This window comes from Pararge aegeria, chromosome 14, assembly GCF_905163445.1.
Source record: "Pararge aegeria chromosome 14, ilParAegt1.1, whole genome shotgun sequence".
Taxonomy (NCBI): domain Eukaryota; kingdom Metazoa; phylum Arthropoda; class Insecta; order Lepidoptera; family Nymphalidae; genus Pararge; species Pararge aegeria.
The window spans coordinates 7349289-7369952 of record NC_053193.1 but is presented as its reverse complement, the minus strand read 5'-3'; the positions used below and the strand labels follow the sequence as shown (position 1 = coordinate 7369952).

At 35.8% G+C, this 20664-nt stretch overlaps 3 protein-coding genes across 4 annotated transcripts; 1 reads left to right on the top strand and 2 right to left on the bottom strand.

Moving 5' to 3' along the window:
* Nucleotides 1–164: 164 nt before the first annotated feature.
* LOC120629099 (hepatocyte growth factor-regulated tyrosine kinase substrate) lies at nucleotides 165–19382 on the bottom strand. Of its 2 annotated transcripts, XM_039897860.1 has the most exons (13): nucleotides 19349–19382; nucleotides 19030–19114; nucleotides 18824–18927; nucleotides 16215–16375; nucleotides 12819–12934; nucleotides 11992–12112; nucleotides 11603–11713; nucleotides 6009–6156; nucleotides 5512–5678; nucleotides 4740–4873; nucleotides 4313–4439; nucleotides 2557–2754; nucleotides 165–2262 (listed from the first exon to the last, which is right to left on the bottom strand). In XM_039897860.1, exons 1-13 carry the CDS (start codon nucleotides 19380–19382, stop codon nucleotides 892–894), a joined length of 2877 nt encoding a protein of 958 aa, XP_039753794.1. In that variant the 3' UTR covers nucleotides 165–891. The 2 variants fall into 2 exon arrangements, with proteins under 2 accessions (XP_039753794.1, XP_039753795.1); XM_039897861.1 differs by lacking the exons at nucleotides 16215–16375; nucleotides 18824–18927; nucleotides 19030–19114; nucleotides 19349–19382 and adding an exon at nucleotides 15197–15274.
* Nucleotides 7341–9055, bottom strand: LOC120629100 (targeting protein for Xklp2-like). Its single transcript, XM_039897862.1, has one exon. It carries the CDS (start codon nucleotides 8931–8933, stop codon nucleotides 7473–7475), a length of 1461 nt encoding a protein of 486 aa, XP_039753796.1. The 5' UTR covers nucleotides 8934–9055; the 3' UTR covers nucleotides 7341–7472.
* On the top strand, nucleotides 9389–9814 carry LOC120629101 (U6 snRNA-associated Sm-like protein LSm5). Its single transcript, XM_039897863.1, has one exon. It carries the CDS (start codon nucleotides 9492–9494, stop codon nucleotides 9777–9779), a length of 288 nt encoding a protein of 95 aa, XP_039753797.1. The 5' UTR covers nucleotides 9389–9491; the 3' UTR covers nucleotides 9780–9814.
* Nucleotides 19383–20664: the final 1282 nt, after the last annotated feature.

Sequence of the window (20664 nt, the reverse complement as noted above, 5' to 3'; positions counted from 1 at the left end):
TGCAGTGCACTCTTCTTTACAGCCTACTAAATTGCGAATTCGGAAAAAAAAAGTCATATGAATTCATTCATTCATGTGCGTTTGTGCACGCAATTTTTTGCATATTAATATAGATACTGAGCATAAGATTTCAATAACTCGCTATACACATTAAAAGAAATAAATATTTTTGTATTATTTTATTTGCAGCATACATAATAAACCATAACTTAGATGTAAATATTACAAAACAATATTATATGCAAAGAAAAATAAAATATTTTAGAATTTCTATAATATATTTTTTTATTTTATATTAATATTATCTAAACTACATAAGACATATTTTTTTTACATTTTAGCACATTTACATAGATTACAAGGCCTTTTATCTCCTATTTTGACTACTTGCCTGTGCATCATTGTTTATAGTGAGGCTGTGATGTTTGTGTTAGGCTGACCGCACATTGGCGCCTGCCTCTTAAGCGTTGGTCGACTGAGACTCATCAGTTTTATTAAGGACTTAGTTGGGAATATCCAATAGTTCAAAGTACTTTCTTCGCGACACCGACTACTTGTCAGAAAAATAATCACCTGCAATTAGATCGATCATACGCGCACAACGTTATGGATGCTATGACGGCTGGGCTCTCTTGTAAGCCAATACTAGAAACTTAAGCAATATGCGGCCAGCCTAATTTCCTGGGACACGGGATGAACAATATACTAATTTTATTAATAGAGCAACATCAAAAATTTTTATAAGTTGAATGAGTACTTGCTTAAAATTAGAAAAAATTTAACACCATATCACATTCCTAAGTGAATTGCAAAGTTAATGAATATTCTTCTCAAAATTACAATAAAACAGTCTAATAAATAGATTTCTTCACAGACCAGAATTAATTCGCTTCAATCAAAACTTATAAGTTCTGCAGTATTATTGTTGTTTTCAGACTTTTTGGATGTCTGGACTTGTTGTGGTTGTTGATTCTGTGCTAACGGTTGTTGGTTGGGTGGTAAATTACCAAAGCTTTGGTGCACCTTCATAGGTTGGCCTTGCATGTTTTGGGGCATTTCCTGTTGTAGGTTTTGGCTAGGCATTTGTTGAGGCATCTGGCCTTGTTGAGACATTTGTGGGACCTGTTGAGGCATAGCACCTGCCACCATGTTATGTGACATTTGTTGTCCTTGTGGATTGCCTGTCATATTCGGGGGCATTTGCTGACCCAGGTTCATTACTTGCTGATTTGGTTGTTGCATGTTGGGCCCTTGCATTGGCTGTCCTTGCATCATCGATTGCTGACCTTGCGGCTGTGTCGGATGGCCCGGCATTGTTTGGCTTTGTGTCATCTGAGGTTGTTGCTGCATTTGTGGTCCTTGGACTTGAGTTTGGCCTGGAGGTAACTGTGGATTTTGTCCAGGTAACTGACCCTGCATCATTTGCGGACCCATTTGTTGGCCAGGTAACTGCATAGGTTGCCCTGGCAGCGGCATTTGTTGCATATTTGGCATCTGTGGTCCGGATTGTTGATTGCTTTGAGGATTCTGGACATTCATTGGATACCCGGATACTGGAACTTGGCTGTTAATTGGGCCCTGCATCAGGGGCATTCTCATGTTTGGCATTTGCATTCCATACATTGGATTGTTAGGGTTTGACTGTTGGTTCAATGGTTGGCTGATGGTTATTGGGGGCATCATTGGTGATTGTTGGGGTTGGTTTGGTAAATTTTGTTTTGGTAACTGATTGGGTTGTTGATTCTGCTGAGGAATGTTTTGGCCGGTGAGACCGTTTGGCATATTCGGTGGCATGATTTGTAAACCGGATTGGTTGGGCATGCGCATTTGTTGCATTTGCATCATCATCTGTTGTTGCATAGGTAGCTGTTGGCTCATTACTGGTCGGATATTTGGCTGGTTCATCGGAGCTTGGAGGCTGGTCGGGGTTTGACTTAACGCACCCGATGTGGGCATTGCGTATGTGTTAGTCATTTGTGGCATTGATTGTGATGCAGCCCCCATTGGGTTAGGGTTCAATGGTACATTGGCTTGTGACATTTGGGGTTGGCCAGGCATTGGGACAGTTCCATCGGTAGTAGCTTGGGGCATCATTTGCGGGTTGTACTGAGGATGGGCATAGGCTGGTTGGTTCTGATAGCCGCCTGCCGCTGGTTGGTAATGCATCATAGAAACTCCAGGCATGTAGTATCCGCTGTTTGCAGACATCATGTATTGGTGCTTCTGCTGTTCTTGTCTCATTTGCATCTCTCTTTCTTGCTCCTGTAAAATGACAACCATTAAATTAGGTGTTGCTGTATATCAACTTAAAAAACGTACAAAGTTTTTTTGTATCATTATCTATTTACTTTACCCCCTTAATATTTACGTTTTTCTGTTTTTAGTCTTTTTGTTATAGCGGCAACAGAAATTCTAAATATCACGGTTTATGAGATACAGCCTGGTGACAGGCCGACAGACAGACGGATGGACAGCGGAGATTTTTAATATATATAATATTACTGCTTGAAACGTTATAAAAGCTTAATTGTCATAAATTTATTATAGATGACATACCTGCACCCTCTGTAGTGCTAATTGTCGTTGATACTGCAGGTACTCGTGTTTCTTTTTCCTCATGGCCTGCAGTTTTGCCGCCATTTGCATCTGGCGTTGTCTCTCAGCCGCTTCGGCCGCTTGCGCCAGTCGCGCCGCGTGTTCCGCACGCAGCGTGTCCAAAGCCGCGCGACTATCGCGCACCTGGGTTATCTTGTCCTGTCGAAATCAAAGGAAATTTATCAGTTTACTAGCTGTTACCAGCCGCGTCTTTTCGTTTTTTTTTTTGCAAATCCCGTAGGAACCGTTTCTTTTCCTGGGATAAAAAGTAGTCTATGTTACTCTACGTCCTTTCAACTAACCCTATGTCAAAAAGCGAGATTGGTCGATTAGTTACTTGGTTACGGTGTAAACTAAAGACAAACAAAATTTCACATGTATAACAAAGTATTCATTCGTTTTTCAATGGAAACAAACAGTACACAGAAGAATAATACTAGCTGACCCCATCGAATCGGTAATTACCGGAAAAAACAAATAAAATGACATTTTCTAAAAATAAATCTAGATCGATTTATCGCCCCCGAAATCACCTGTATACTAAATTTCATGAAAATCGTTGGAGCCGATTTCGAGATTCCAATTATAAATATACAAGAATTGCTCGTTTAAAGATATAAGATAAGATAGTATTTTTTATCACATAAACTAATAAAGATTCGAGAACTTAGTTATAAATAAAGGTTTGTAAATTAGTGATCAACTACAAAGCAAAAATTAAGAATTGGTGCCATAGTAATTTTTCTAAAAGCGCCAATTTTAACGTGCTAAATAAAAGTTCGTCTCAATCACTTTTGCAAGTATTGCACATACTTTGTCCTCCATCTAGCCCACACAAAGTTAGGTTTACGTCGAGCATTTAACCAACTTTGTTATTTAATATGATCCGGTCTTGGAATTAGGGCGTCGAACTTATAAGCATTCTCAGTATTTATAATATCAGAGCAGAAAATATGTCGATAGCGAGAACATCTATCGAATAACATGAATCAAATAGGTTTACAAATCTTCGAAAACAATTTGCTCACAACAATTCACTGCAAGTTGTCCACATTCATTGTCCGATATTCTACACAATCCCAACCCGCGTCGCATCGCCCGACCTCTCTATTACTCGGCCGCTAAGGTTCGTAGCTTAAAGTCGGTAAGATCTTAAATTTCCAATAACCCTTCTTGAGTATTAGACTGAGGAGTAGGCAGCGCGTTGTGCACTCGTTGTCGACATTTCCGCTCGACACAGTTTTTGTTACAATCTACCTTATTGAGTACGTTATAAAACTTTTCCACTTTTTTTATTTATAAATAAAAAACATAATTAACAAGCAAAAATCCTTCTGGTGTTATGTGGAAAACCATCGCCAATTACTACGTTAGGGCAGCACTTCGCAGGGCAAGGAAGATGTCCTACAAAACAGTCGCTGTGTCCCTCAACCTGATGCGTAAGTAATAAGCCACATATGCCTGTAATTATTACACGCGCAAACACGCCCTTGAGACTTGAATACAACAATGCTGCTTGAACGCAGAACTATGCATGGAGGTAGTACTAGCCTAGCCTTGGACAAGCTGTTTCACAAAATGTATTACTTCACTGGACAAGCTCTGTTACAAAGATTTCACTTTACTCCTAGCTCTATTCTTACGAAAGCTGTACAACTATGAATGATTGTTTTATTCCATTGTCATCGATATGGTGTACGCAGAATGACACAGTTACCTGTAAACTCTCCAAGTAGACCCGTTTGTCGTCCTGCTGCTGAATGTAGCGCAAAAGTTTAGAGTGCATCTCCGTTATGTTCATGAACAGGGTTTGGACAGATGTGTCGTTGGTGATTGATCGTCCACTGAAATAAACAACATGTTCTTAATTAATTTCAAGTTTTTCTTAATGTCTGGAATAATTTTATCAATAAATACGAAAACTTTACCAATTTGAATTAGCCTTAAATAATATTGCTTCAAGAGATAATATAATAAACCTACTTCTTTTATATTAACAATTCTGTTTGCAACAAAGTGTTTTTGATTTGATTTATTCTGTCATTGCAACATGCCTGGAAAAGTTTTAGTTGCATATTTTTTTATTGTTAGCCTTTGAAATAAATAACGAATTAAATAGGTGAATATAATTATTATTTACGTACCGAGAAGAGTTGCTCTTCATCCTATTTACAAATATTTCTACTTGAGATTTGAGTGATTCAACGAAGTCGTCAATTTCTTTGTCTTCCGCCTCTTCTTGTTCTTGTTCTTTGGTCAGGGGTTTAGGAACTTCTGGCTGAAATTAAAAATATTATTAAGACGCAATTATTAAATGTCCAGCAGCCAGCAGTAGCGATATGGAGAAGTTTTCCCAAGTTTAGAATTGCACGCATATTATTTGGATACTATTTCCACCCATGCACCCATGCTCTGATGGTGGAGAAAAGTCTGTGGGAGAATATAAACATTTCGTAATTTCCCCGTGGATAAATCTTCTCTGTCCATAAATAGCTGTGATATTAAGTTGGAAGAACCTCCAAGAAGAATCAATTAGCAAACCTCGGTTATATCGTTGGTGTGATTAGGCGACGGCACTGTTGGCTGCACGACACGACAGTCGCTGGCGCCAAGTTTATTTCCAGATGTACCGCGTTAGTTTCCAGTCTTGTTATAATTTTATTTTGAGTTACAATTGAGTAAATACGCAACCACGTAGAACCTTAATAAACAAATAACAAACCTATATCGCTAGTACCGCGTGAAGACTGCTCGGTTAGTTATAGGCTAGTTATAATTTTATGTGATTAATTGAGTCACAATTAAGTGGATACGCAACCGCGTAGAAACTTCGAACCATCGAGTTTTTTGTCTTGCGCCACAAGTTAGCCCTTGTTTGCAATCTCACCTGGTGATCTTTATGAATAATAAACAAACCTCGGCTATATCGCTGGTGCCGTGTGAAGACGGCGCGGTCGGCGCGTTGGCTGTATCACGCGTCAGTCGCTGTTCCCAATAATTTCTGTCCAAATACCGCGATAGTTCAGTGTTGGTCGTTGTGCTGTGGTCCGGAGAAGCGCTCACTGACGACGGGGTCGGCGATACTGAAATATGAGTGTATTGAGGCCTACAAATTAAACATAGGACAAAACGTAGCATATTAAGTTAAAATCTGTGTAAACTGCTACTGCCTTAAAAACCTGTCAAAATCGGTCCAGCTTTTTCGGAGATAATAATAATATAATAAATAGGTATACTACGACAATACACACATCGCCACCAAGCCCCAAAGTAAGCGCAGCTTGTGTTAAGGGTACTAAGATAATACCAAACAGACAGACAAAAATAAGAGCAATTTTCTTTGAAAAAATGAAAGTCTGAAAAATGAAAATCTTTCTGTTTTGTTTTTATTTGTGCAGATTTAATATACTCACTTGTCGGATGCAAACTGGTTTCAGGCGCAATGTACGAGCGAGATTTACGTTCTTTCTCCTTGTGTTCGGCTTCGGATTGACTGAGCGCGAGAGCCAGCTGCAATTCCTCCTCCTCTTGGAGTTCCTCAGCGGTTTTGCCTGGCGGTTTCTGCAATCAATTATTTGTTACATAAACTACCACCTGTAGCCTATTAATATCCCACAGCTGAACGCAGGCCTCCTCTGTCATGAGAGAGAGAGAGAGAGAGAGAGAGAGAGAGCGAGAGCGACAGAGAGAGAGAGAGAGAGAGAGAGAGAGAGCGCGAGAGAGAGAGAGAGAGCGAGAGAGAGAGAGCGAGAGAGAGAGAGAGAGAGAGAGAAGAGTTTAGTGCGATCAAGGCTGCCAGGCAAATTGGAATTAGCAGAGAATGAGAGAGAGCACAGAATGTAGATGGCATAATATAATTATACAAAACCTACAAGCCCATACATTAACTAGATTGAGTTGCTAAGGGATAGATCTCAAATGCAATTTTTTATTACTTTCTCTTTAGAGATAAGCGGTCCATGACTCCTTATAAATATTCTGACCTACTAAAGTCAGAGAGTACCTACTGAGATACTTAAGTTTTATTTTGTTTTGTTACTTAATACATAATTACCTCTTCATGCTAAACTGATTTAAGTGAACTTTGGTATGTGGGATCTTTGAATATTATATAGCTTAGAACAGTCTACTGCAAGACTGAAAGAGCCTAGAAAAGCCTCTCACAACAAAATGGTTTGCCCATAAGAACAATGCTGGGCAGGCATATTGGTGATCGCAGTGGGCGGAAGTAGTAGTACATAAGACACTCCTGCCACTCTGTAATATTCCCTTAGTCGCCTCGTACGACACCCGTTGTAAGAGGAGGGTTGCTGACAGCTATATCCTGATCTGCAGTCACCATAGGGCAAGAAAGTATAAGATTAAGCTAGCAGTTATTAATTCATCCTTAAATGTCATTTTAAATCTGTAACCAGGTAGGTAGCCCTACCTGTCTCAGTCTTAATTGTGTATTATAATATACTGAAGTGGTCATGCTCTTAATGCCGCTCTGTTGTTGAGAGCATGAGCATAAAATTATGTTCCTGGTTACAGATTTAAAATGTCATTTAAGGATGAATTAATAACTACTAGCTTAATCTTATACTTTCTTGCCCTATGGGGACTGCAGATCAGGATATAGTTGTCAGCATATAGTGTTATTATCACTAATCATAAAAAACCCACCAGCCCACATTGAAGAAGAGAAGTGAAAGCTAGGAATTGTTAATGCCACAGTACACTGTGCATTAAAAAAACACTTCAAAAATATTACCATGCGTGTATTACAAAATAGAAATTGCAACTACAATAAGATAAATGAAGTCATAAAATTACCATATAATTTTTATATAATAAACCAATGATTGTCTAAAACTCATTAAATGTCAACTATTAAACTAATATTTTTTCAGTCTCCTAATAAATTTAGGTGTTTCAGGAACTGTGAGAGGTATATGCGGCTTTTCAGGGAGGTTCGGTATCAATGGTGGTATTGGTTTAGCATGGTGAACTAGTTTAGCCCTTGACTCAACTAAGGCTTTTTCTTCAGCTTCCTGCTGCTCTTTTTCCTTTTGCTGGACAATTTTACCATTCTCTTCTTCTTTCTCTTTTATCAGTTTGTCAAACTGCTCTCTCTCTGCTGCTCTTTTCAATGTTGCTAAGTCAAAGGGTTTGGCCTTTACTATTTGGGTTGACTGCAGGACTGGTTTGAAAGGTTTCTTATAAAGAACCATAGGGGGTTTTGCCTCAAATTTAACACAATTTTCTTTGTTCTCCGATGAAGCAGTTGAGGTATGTGCACAATTGGCAATTGCAGACTGCATCCTAGCTTTAACTCCTGCGGGCAAAGGCTGGGCCTTGAACTGAGAGGCAAGCTTGCGTTCTTCTTCCACTTGACGTTTTATTCTTTCCTCTCGCTTACGTTTTAGTTCCTCATCTCTTTTTTCAAACGAAAATGGTTCTGGTTTCATAGGGCCATGATGTTGGACAGTCTTGACACTTTTTTCTGACTTATTGGAATGTTTCTCATTCTTTTTCAAGTCATTCTTGAGAATATCAGCAGAGTTAGCTCTTTTATAATGGAATTTAGGGCTTATTGCTTTAGTCACTTGAGTTGGGGGCTTTGGTGGGAGATTGTTCTGTGGATTCTCAAGGATGTGTTTAGGTGCTGGTCGTGCCTTGAAATTAACCACGTGTTCTGCTGATGACAATATCTTCTTCTGAACTTCAGTTAATTTAAATGGCTCTGGCACTGTACTTGGTTTTCTTTGTACCTCCGGTAAATTTCTAGACCCCTCGATAACAGACTTTGGAATTGGGTTTGCTTTGATTTGAAACTTCCTAATTTCCTCAATTTCTAATTCTTCTTTCTCTTTTTGAGATAAAACATGTTGTGGACGAGCGCGAGCTTTGCATCTAAGCATGGGTGACTGAGGTCGAGTGACACTTTGACGAACAGTTGGTCCATGTCCAACAAACGTTCTTGGCTTACTTGTATGAAACCGGTCAGGCGTATCCCTCTGATAACGGTATATGGCTTCAGCCATGGAGACAAACTTGGTTCTCGATAGCTCGGGCACACAAGATTGTTTTCTATGTCGACTGTAAATATCTTCTTTGTTATCACTAAACTTTAAGTCTACGAGTTCTTGCTTAATCGTAGCTATGTCACTCATAGATAAAGATTTTCTCATGTGGTTGTTATCATTCTCGTCAGAGAAATAATTGTTGAGTTCTCCAAACCCCTCGTCAGTTGGAGTGAGAGGTTCATCTTTAATTTGAAATGGTTTTCCATTTGGTGTCACTGGCATTTCACCTCGAAAATCAGTGATGTGAAAATGAGCGAGTCTTTTAGCCATTTTGTCTTGAAGACTGAAGCTACTAGTTAATAATTTGTAATGTAAAATTACGCGTTCAAAACTCTCAAAAGCTAATGGCACCGTTATATTCAAACAACTATTCAATTCAAATCGAAACTGCTGTCAGGGCTACCATAGTCAGGGCAGTCTTTTTTTTTACTTTATTCTCTTCAGTGGGGAAAAGGCAAAGGTATATAACCATACAGCCACTCACTAGTTCTTTTTAAACACTGGCTCTGGATTCTAGTTTCAGCCTATGCTGATTCCAGATTCCAGCGTAACGTATTATGTTTAATTAAGCAATAATTATTAATCTCATAACAAAGTTAACTCAATTAGAAAGAAGAAAGCAAACTCGTAATTTCCAAACAAAACCTAAAAGAAGGTTCAAGTGCTAGAACCCGAAGCTGGAAAGATAGGCAAAATATTTTAACGTCACTTTGACAATTCACAATCACGCAAAAACATAGCGGTTGGCTGAATTCTCGATTGTTTTTTATTATAACAAGGAATTATAGAAAAGTTTTGCACTGTATTAAATCGAAAGATAAAAACAAAATGGCGCAAGCACTTCCGAATCCAAACACATTATTACCGCTCGAGCTTGTAGATAAATGTATTGGTTCACGTATACACATTATTATGAAGAACGACAAAGAAATGGTAGGAACTCTCCAAGGTTTTGACGATTTCGTCAATATGTTGTTGGATGATGTGACGGAATATGAATCGACGCCTGAAGGAAGGAAAATCACGAAGTTAGATCAAATATTGTTGAACGGTAACAATATAGCAATGTTGGTGCCTGGTGGTGAAATGCCGGGAGACGCGTACGAAGGACTCTGATATTATTTAGTAAAATAAAGTAAATTTTAAGTTGACAGTTCTTTTTTTTTAATCTAATTATGTAATTCAATCACTAATTCATCCTGGCCATGCTGCATTGCGAATTTTCGTTTATAACCAAGCGTGTTAGTAAAAGTACACAAAAACACTCATGTAATATTGTATAAGAATTTCAAGTCAATCAATGAATTGCGTTTTGTGGACAGAAGCACAGGAGTTGAATAACGTGATGCAGTAAGAAGCACTCTAATGTAAACAGTTTTTGGATTCAATTATTATTCTTCAGTATATTCAAATATTCACTAATAACAAGTTATGTGCAGTTTGGTAGTTTGCATTACATATCTTAATGATCATGGCCTCCTAGTGGAAATAGAAAATTATAACCTTACTAGTTTTTGCCCATATTTATTTTAGATTTTTACGTATCCTTTCAGAGCTGTTTCCTGTGATAAAAATGTAGCATATGATTCTTTCCATCCTTTCAACTAACTCAATGCCAAAAAGAAGAACAACCAAACCTACTTTCACACTTATATTAGTTAGGATAAGGATAACAGGTTTGTGCACTATGGTTGTTTTCGTTATATATCCTGATAATAGTGGCCTCAGCCAGAATTAGAAAATTATAACCTTAATTCTTACTAGCTGTTGCAGTGCCCTGCATCATCTGTGGTTTTTGTTTTTCATAAATGAAAATTTCTACTTATTCTTATAGATTCTACATTTTTCCGGGATGAAAAAATTCTGTCATATTGATTCAATAGTATTTACTTGAAAGGGTAACAAACATCCATCCATTCATACAAACTTTGGCATTTATAATATCAGTAGGAAGAAGGATTTGTTCCCGTTCTTCACACTATGTGGTGTTGCCACTGCATTTTTGTTTTTTCCTCTCACATCAGCTACAATCCTGTGCCACCACCCTTTTTCACATCCATTATATGAATTTTTTTGTGTTTCTCTTAATTTTTTCTATCAAATGATTATTGATTTATAATGAAATCACATCAATTCTTCCCTCTGTATTACAGTGTCACTTATTACTACTATTCATGCTCTTGCAAATTGTGCAAAAATCCCCCATAATCAATTTCAATTAATCTGACAATCATTAGTTTGCTTACTCATGGGTCGTTCCAGTTATAACTAGGTAACAAAATAAATAAATAAAAGCCAGATTTTGGTCAAACAGATGAAACATTTTGTTTTTTCTATATTCCCGTACTTAACGTTTGAATATCTAGTCATTTAGCTTGATTGAAGATGAACCAAAACTCGGTATGTACTGGTTAAAACATAAGTAAGACTAGTTTACATCCCGCAAACCTCAAAACAGGATTCAAGAGATTTTTTTATATATAGTCCAAAATAAACTTTGCGCAACACTTTTTCATGATAAATGTGACTGTGGCTAAGCTGCAAATATTATCTAATCCATAGGGAATCCAAATAAATGGGCTTACTCTAAAATAAAATTTATTTAACAACAGCAACAAAGAACACTCCTTGCAAAGTCCTCTTCCTACATAATTAAGAAGACCAGCCTAAGACACAGTCTTACCTGCGGTAATTAGTTGCCTTGCTATGTCATACATGCCTGCTTTCCAATTACATCGATTCAACCATAGTAATGTCTGTCTCTACGGTTAATCTTGGAATTTACTTACCTCAATTATCTACCTTGGTGCAGTTTTTATAATAAACTTAAACATATTATGGTCATAAAAATGAATATTTATTTTCAAAATGGCTCAAAAATATTACCAATAGGAACCAATTATAATGAAATTATTTATTAAAGTAATATCATAGCTTACCTGTGGCTGCGATGCAGGCCCATAGTCACTTGCAGTATCAACAATTTCTATCTTTGCAGTAGAAGATGGCGGTCGGCTTACTTTATCGAAACAGGCATCACAGACTCTGACCTAAACAAACCATAAACAAACTGTTGTACCTATACAACATAAAAACATTACACAAGACTTCTGTTTTTAAAAATACCGATTTTAGACTAGTTTGAAATATGTTAGTTAGTTTCGACCCCAGAATATCGAAACACTGTAACAATAGAATAAAATTGACAAATTGTTTTGCGTTTTAAAGTCGCACATTCTGTACTAATTTATTATTTTAGGAACGTTTCGCTATGTCATATGGAAACTTTGATTGAATCAATAAATAAACATATAGAGGAAGTGCTTACTTCTTTCTCAATACCAAATTTAGGTAATGTGGATGTCTTGGAACTACACTGCTGACAGAACACTTGTCCGCAAGCACGGCAGTGGTGTTTACGCATAATCAATGAAAACGCAACTCTGCACCTGGAAATTTGGATGAGTTTAAGTTTCCGTCATAATTTTAATATTCAGCCTATTAATGTGCCCAGCCTTCATGGTATGGAGCTTAGAGCCGCTAACCTCCTCCAATTCCATATTGGAGCAGCGTGGAGGATTTAAAATGCTGCTGCTTTAACGATTACTGCAGCATTTAAAAGCAAAGCTGTATCATTCAGACCAACCTAAGTCCCAAGTGCGTGCTGCGTGCGACAAGCCAAAATGCACCAAAATGAGGCAGGACGAAGATGTCGCTTACTTCATATTAACCGGGGCAGATAGTTATTGATATAAGCGCGTTCAAACTAACATACATATGAACATAGAATACATACAAACAAACAAACTCTTCAGCTTTAGAATATTACTTTTTTTTATTTTCTTTTACAATCTAGCTATGGTGGTAAGTGATTATGCAGTCGGAGATGGTAGCGGGATGACTCATTTAGGGATATGGGAATTATATTAAACCCATAGCCTTTATTGGTTTCTAGGCGGCCATCGTACAAACGCCCGTCTACTTATGCTTTAAATAATAGCTTAAAAATCCAGGATAAAAAGTAGTCTATGTGCTATTCCAAACTTCTATCCATCTTTGTGCTAAGTTTTATACAGACCCGTTCAGCCGTTCTGGTATAAATGAGTAGTAAATATACATACAAACTTTGCATAGTTCATAATATAGCGGGCAAACCTGTGGCAAACTTCTCCTTGAGCCCATTCTGGGGCTATGTCTGCAGCAAACATAGCGTCGGATTCCTTCAACGGCAGAAATTTGTGCCCTTCTGCCTTCAAAATATTAACTGTATCCTGGCAACAATTGAAAATCACAATGAATTCACAATAAAAAATAAAATTAAAACTATTTTTGATCACATTTTCGTATGTGTTTACTTCGAATTTTAAATAAAGGATGTCTCAAGAATATGAGATTGAATGAATGCTAAGCTGAGTAGGTTACGTACGCCTTTACTTCGGAACTTTAAAAACAATGCTATAGACTCTTTGTATTATTCATGACTCATGTTATGGTGACTGATAATAATATGATAATTCAGATACAGGTAGATACGCTTTAGCGTCACATGTAAGCAAAAAATCGCAAATCTTATTTAGTGACGACACAACCAAACAGCAATATATAGCAAACTAACTTCTACTCGCGACTTGTCAATGTGAGTTTGTATTCATGTAGGGCTAGCATGCGCGCCACGAGAGAGTTATGTCTACCTATTAGCTCGTCTATCTCAATAGAAAATATACTAGTAATAATCATCATATTATATATAGGGTCTTTTCGCCTTTTCGCGTCCGACGCCCAATTCGCGTCCAAACGACGGTACACTGTTATACAACAGTGAAAAATAACAATACCGACACACCAATCTAAACAAGAGCGCTTCTATTGATGTTCGGACCTATGACAGGTACTCACACACAAACAAAAGATCTGTGCGTGCAACCCAAATTTAATGAAAAATAAACTAATTTTGCGTGTGCAACCAACAAGTGCTGACGCGCGAATGTGTTGTAAAAAAAATAGTGAGCAGCTGTACTTTTCACGGTAAGTATTTAAGGTGTTTATGTGAAATTTAGAATACTTTGTTATCCCTAGACCTTAATTGTGAACCACACTTTAGGAATAACGATGTTTGTGCTTATATTTTTCTACTGACAGTTTTATATAAAGTGGACGCGAACTAGTACATAAAATTTATAAAAAAACCACTTTGCGTCCGCTGTGGACGCAGATTACTCTAACTATTTCTCAGTAAGATGTTTAATTAAATACGATAACATGGGAAAAACAATATAAACTTCCTATCAATTTTAACAACATTAACATGCATAATATGATGGCCGATTTGCGTCCATATTATTAGAAATATAAAAAAAGATAATGAATGTCAAAAATCAGACTTGGACGCACAGTTTTCCTACATAAGAAACCCTATAACATTTTGCGTCCATCTTTTTATCACACGAAAATAATACAGTAATATTTATATAATTTTATTTAAATATACTCTTTATAACCTAAAAATATACAATTATTATACGAAAATTATTTTATATATTTGCCAATATTTGAATTTTGTTCCATTTTTAGGGTTCCTTACCCAAAGGGTAAAAACAGGAACCCAGTACTAAGACTTCGCTGTTCGTCTGTCACCAGGCTGTAGCTCATTAATTGTGATAGTAAGACAGTTGAAATTTTTATGGATGATGTATTTCTATTGCCGCTATAACAATAAATATTAAAAAATAAAATAAAACACGGAACGCGCGAGTCCGATTCGCACTTGGCCAATTTTAAGGGCTTTGTACCGAAATGGTAAAATAGAATCGTATAAAGCCATCGACATGAGTTAGTTGGAGGAGAAAAAAAAATATCCTGAAGTGCAATTTATGTTAACTTTTATGATATCAGCAATTAGGTATTAAATAAATGTTTTGATTAAAATCACAAGCTTCCCTTTTTATTTCCTATTTCCCTTCCTAATTATTTCTAAACAGGTGGACGCCAATTGGTCCACAGGCGGACGCAACCTGGATTTTGTGGACGCAAAATGGGAAAATCGCCTGTTTCAGCTATTTGTACCTGTGTAGAATAAAACATCAGATGCGTTGTCCAAAACTGTGCATTAAACTTGACAAGACTATATAGGGACTACATTACAACCATATTTGATTAAAAACTACCGCACGGACATTTTTTTTTTCACGTTCAAACCTAACAACTCCACTGGACGCAAACAGGCGAAATGACCCTACCTACGGTTTAGCATCAATGCAAGTAAAATATATCTATTAATATAGCTAATCCAATTCACTGACGATAGATCAAAAAGCAATATAAGACACTAGCTTTATTTTTACTAAAACTAAAATAACAAACTAAATTATCTCTACGCTCAAATCAAAACTCTTTCGCATTTATAATATTGGTAGATTGATTACCTACTAACTTAGAATTACAACACACTTTAATTTAATTAAATAATAGGGTAGGATACGTTTAATTTAATAGGCACATTTAGTACTACGCAATTATAATTTTTAAAATAATACACTTGCTTGCTCCATTGCTGCATGAAAGAAGGACAAACCAACAAACACTCTTTCTCTAGGTATTAGTATTACATTTAAATTTGTAAGTTCACACTACCACTTGCATAAGTAAATAGGTAAATTTATACGTTCATTTTTATTTTTAAACCAAAAAAACAACACTTAGGAAACTTAAGACATATTATTATTTGTTTACTGATGGCAAGGAGTGCATTGACTCACTTTATAATCACACGATTTATCATAGCGTATAAATAAACGACAGGGCAAATAATGTACACTTTATCAATGTTCCTACAACTTGACTTAATAAAAATCCGGTAGCGCCAGCCTATATAGCTATGACCTATTCTACGCTTAATTAGATTAACCTGAAACCATTTTCCACATATGATACTATTTCATTATAATTGTAGGTACAAACACGTGGAGAGTATGGGAACGAATGTAAAATGTTATAAACTAGCCGATGCCCGCCATTGCAGTTAACTTATTTTTAAATCCCGCATTTTTAATTGCAGAATTAAAAATACTTTGTGCATGAAATTTAGTGTCACGCTATTTGAGGTCAATATTTAATACAAAAGAAATTTAAAACTCATAAATTGAAATTTAGTTAATTAAATGGGTTCCACTTTGCTGCGTGAAATTTGCTACACGCAGTAAAGTAAGAACGAAGGATTACTTGTTTTTTTCACAGTAATAATTGACCGACAACGCAGATGGCGCACTTGATTTTAAGTAGAATACCTTCGACTTCGACTATGAACTTCGAATATGAACAGAGCAACACATCGCATGCAAGGAAACCTACATGCCTGAGAGTTCTCTATACTATTCTCAAAGGCGGGTAGAGTCCATCAATCCGGACTAGACCAGCATGGTGGCCCAGTACATATTTCCTAAAGCCTTCTCATTGAGGGAGGAGACCCGTGCCCTGTAGTGGGCCGGCAATAGTCTGAAATATATACTGCACTGTATAGTATTGTATTCAATTGATAAATAAATCAAAACAAACCTGGACAGCTCTGTATTTGGGTGTATTTCGGAAAGCAAACGCCCAGGCTTGTATCAAATCCAGAATTTTGTTGCGCAAGTTCTCATGCTGTGTTGTTTTTACCAAATCACGCAGCATCTCACAGAACGGCTTTGAAGCCACTTCATCGTGAACACCGGGACCTAAAACATTAGAATTGTTTTAAACCTGTTGATTGTAATGTTAACTTCTCAGAAGTAATGTACTACTAGTAATGTAATACTCTTTAATAAATTTCATTTAGATCTGATGAAGTTTGAGTGAAATGACAAGATTTCTCTTTAAAAAATGACGCCAAATCCGCCACAATTGCTGCGAAAATATTATACCATATAATATCACTCCTGTCTACTAGAAAGAGTTACGCAGATGTAATCAGTATAGAGGTACACCCTATACCCAGCAAAAGTTTTTCTTTTGCGGCTACTACACCCACATCTTCACCCACAAAGTTAGGAAGCTAGTTGTAGCACATAGTATTAAGCTGAACAAAATTTAATTTTCTTTCGAATTGGCATAACACACAGAAGATGGTTTTGTTGTTGTGTTATCTTGATGGATGAATGTAGCATAGTTTATAGTTATATCTACCATCTATAACTTAACCATAAACAGTGGATTTAAAAAAATAAGATTCTGGTATTGTTAGACTATGTACTTAATACTATGCAATTGTACCAAGGTTATAAGATCACAAGGTATATGATATCAATATCATGATATTATTACCTACATGCCTTGTATTACCCAGTCAACTTTGTTTGCTAAGAATTTTTATGTATATGCCTGTATTATGCAAAAATACCTAATAAATAAATAGGAACTACCACTATGCAAAAAACATGTTGATCTCTTTCTTAGTAAAAAACAAGACGAAATCTACCCTAATTGTAACCTTCTATTTTTCTAGGATAAAAAGTAGAAATGTGCTATTCAGGACTATATAAATCTCTGTGCTGAATTTCATCCATATCCATTCAGCCCTTACAGTGTGATAAATTAGCAAATAATCATCCATCCAAACTATTTTCAAATGTATAATGGTAATAATACCTAGCCCGTACATAGAGTTGCCATATATAAGTTTATCAAAATTAAGCTTAATTTGCTATACTAGTTCCACTACACTATTACAATGAATAATTGTTTAGTAACTTAACAATTATTCATTGTAAAGTCAACATCTCCTGAGGATACTCCGGTTTCGGAGTGAAACGTGCGTAGAGGGTATATTGCCGAAGATCTGTTTGGTGTGGAGTATAAGGATTGAAGAAACTATAAATTACACCACACAGATTCTCCTGCTTTTCGTGGAGTATAGCAAATTAAGCTTAATTTTGATAATATATCATGGATTTCCACAAAGTACCAATATATATAAGATTACTTGTAAAATCACAATCTAACATCTTATGACAATCTAAAGAAGAACACTGTGAGACAAAATTTAAAAGTATGCAATTCAGATGTTATAATCTAATTAACAGTCAGAGATTACATGGGTCCTCGAAGAACAAAGTATTCTGTATTAAAGAAATATGATAAGACACACTAGTTTAATAAACCATTTGTTATCACTTATTGTTTGTTTAATAATAATTATCATTTCTTCATTTATAGCTTTACACTTTCTTTAACTTAGCATGTTATTTCAGTATTCATTGAACGGACAAATCAATAATAATTATATAAATAATTAACTCATTTATTTCAGAATTAATTAAACCATTAATTAACCTACATACAAAAAATTACAAACTGAAGTAGTCCGAAAAACTCTGCTTTGAATAAATTACACAATAACTGTATAATAAATTGTTTATAAACTTATCACTTAACTAAAATTATTTGTAAAAATCTTTTAACAGACATAATCACGAAACACATATCTTCAGCCTATTTATATTTTAGTTCCTCTTGGGTAGACGCTGTCACCCTATACAATATGGGCATAAACAGCTTATACTCTATATGGGTATGAAAGCTTTAATAATTATAATACTCTTATTAGTTTAATATCTCTTAGACTAGTTCAAAGCCCTTTACTTTCTCAATATCTGGAATGCTCTTTTGGGTTCTGTCTTTCTCAATACCTACTTCTTGAAGCATCCTTATCTAGGCATCTTCTAAACAAGGACACTTCATCTAAAGCCTTCAAGTGTGCTGTCGGTTAGTCGGCACTAGTTGTATAATAAAAACAAATGATCACAGCAAGAGTCAGGGGTAATTTTCCTAACTTTGTCTGCTACTGAGAAATTAAAAACAGAAACTTATACCAGATTAGTACACTTGAATACCATATTTGTATACTTACTAGTAGTATATTGTAAAGTTAGTAAGCTTATAAAACATTCTCAAATTATGCCTCAGTAAATCAACAAGCCAGAGAAACAGTTCCATAACAAGTCAAAAAACATAAAGAACTATTTTTAAAATGTAATAAAGATCAAGAGTATATATAATTACTGAACAGAGCAACAAGCAGCCTATTGCTTTCTGTGTCAAAGCATAAAAAGTGAGTCACAAGTTTTCCTTAATATATTTAAATTGAACGCAGGCAACTTTGATGACTGTAAGTATGAAGAACTTACCACAGTTTTTCACTATGCTCTCTAGCACTAAGAGAGCAAACATAGCCTGATGAGGGTTCTGGGAATATAGCTTCTTTTTAATGGCCGTAATCGCATATTTGGGTCTAGAAATATTACAACAGTTTAACAAAATGGATATGACATTGGAATAATTAATGATGAATAGAAATAAAAAGATTGAAGATCAATGTCAAAATAATACTCACGAACAATCATTTTGTCTTATTAAATCACAAATTTGTAAGATAGAGGGCCAATCAGGGTCTAGGCGTAGATTACTTGTCGCTTTATCTAGAAAATAATGGAAAATATTTCATCATAACAAATTGAATTGCAAACTTCAGCACTTGCAAATAATCGTAGTTAAACGCGAAATAGTCAATCATTCGCCCTCAAATCACAGTGTAACAAAAAAGAAAGTGATGCAAATTGGTAATTTAATCGTCGAGTAACTTTATGGTAGATAACACTAGAAAAATCCCCAATATTGAGATCCGCTAGTTTGCACTCTTGTGAAATACTTGCCTAGTAATTTGTCAAAATTATTAGCACGAAACATTTTTATTAAAATAGAGAATTACAGCAAATAAACTATTGTTTTAGAAAATCAAGATGATTCTTCGATGTATAAATGACAGCTCACTTTGTCAATTTTGTGTTTTTTCTTTGTGAATGTTGGTCAAATTGAACGTCATAGAAAGTTGTTGTTTCGATTTATCGCAGTGTCTCTACTCTCTAGTACATCTGTGGTGAAGAGACTCTCTACACCACAGATGTAGGTATAGATCTAACTTTGATTGAGTATTGAAAAATCACGGGAAAAAGACTTTATGGTTAAAAGCTATTTATTAAATGAAATGTCCAAATAGAGAAAAAAAGAACGAGAACTACACACTGACACTGACCCCACTCGCTTCATTTGCTCACTACCATAGACAATACATATATAATGTTCACTAGAAAAAACAAATGGTACTGTGGTAGGTTTGAACTATGGAGGGTAGAGGTAAGGAGAGTCATCTTATATGGGAGAAAAGTTGAAAAAGTGTCCAGTGTATGCGCTAAATAACAGTTCAAAAATCCTCCACAATGGCGCTGGTGGATGCACAGGGTATGGTATGAATGTAGCAATCGTAGATGAATTGAAGTATGCAGAGTTAAAAAATTTAATGTCATTATCGACTAAAGTAGTTAATTATTGAGAATTTCAACAACTTACGTTGTACAAAATATTGTGGTAAATATAACCTTACTTCCTTGTATCTCCATACTTCCTTGTTTATTTTTCAAGCCTACTCTAACAATATTTATATTTGGCGCTTCTTTTAAGAGTTACCCTGATGCAAATGTGGCGCCATCCTAATTTAATACATTTTGACGACACTTTTTCATATACAAAGATGACTCTCCTTACCTCTACCCTCCATAGTTTGAACATTTCAACTTACAATAAAACGTGTCTGTACATGCCCTGCAAAGTGTTACTCGGTTTACAGGAGATGATTTTCTACATAAGTATTAGATGATCTGCGTGATCCGTCAATAATTAAACCAAAAAAAAATGTACAGCAAAATTACCAAAATAGGCACAAAATACAACTTTGGGTGGAATTATATTTTTTGTTTATAGCGTCTCGTCGACAGATACTCTAAAATTTTCACATGTAATGGATTTTTTTGCAAAATAATAGGAATCTCAATTTGCATAGTTTTGAGTAATTCGCGTTTCAATGACTTATTTTCGGGATAGGTTACTCACTCTCACATTACACTGATTCTATGTAAGAAATATACTGATTTTAATAATATAACTGGGTTAAGCTTTCTTAGAAAAAATATTG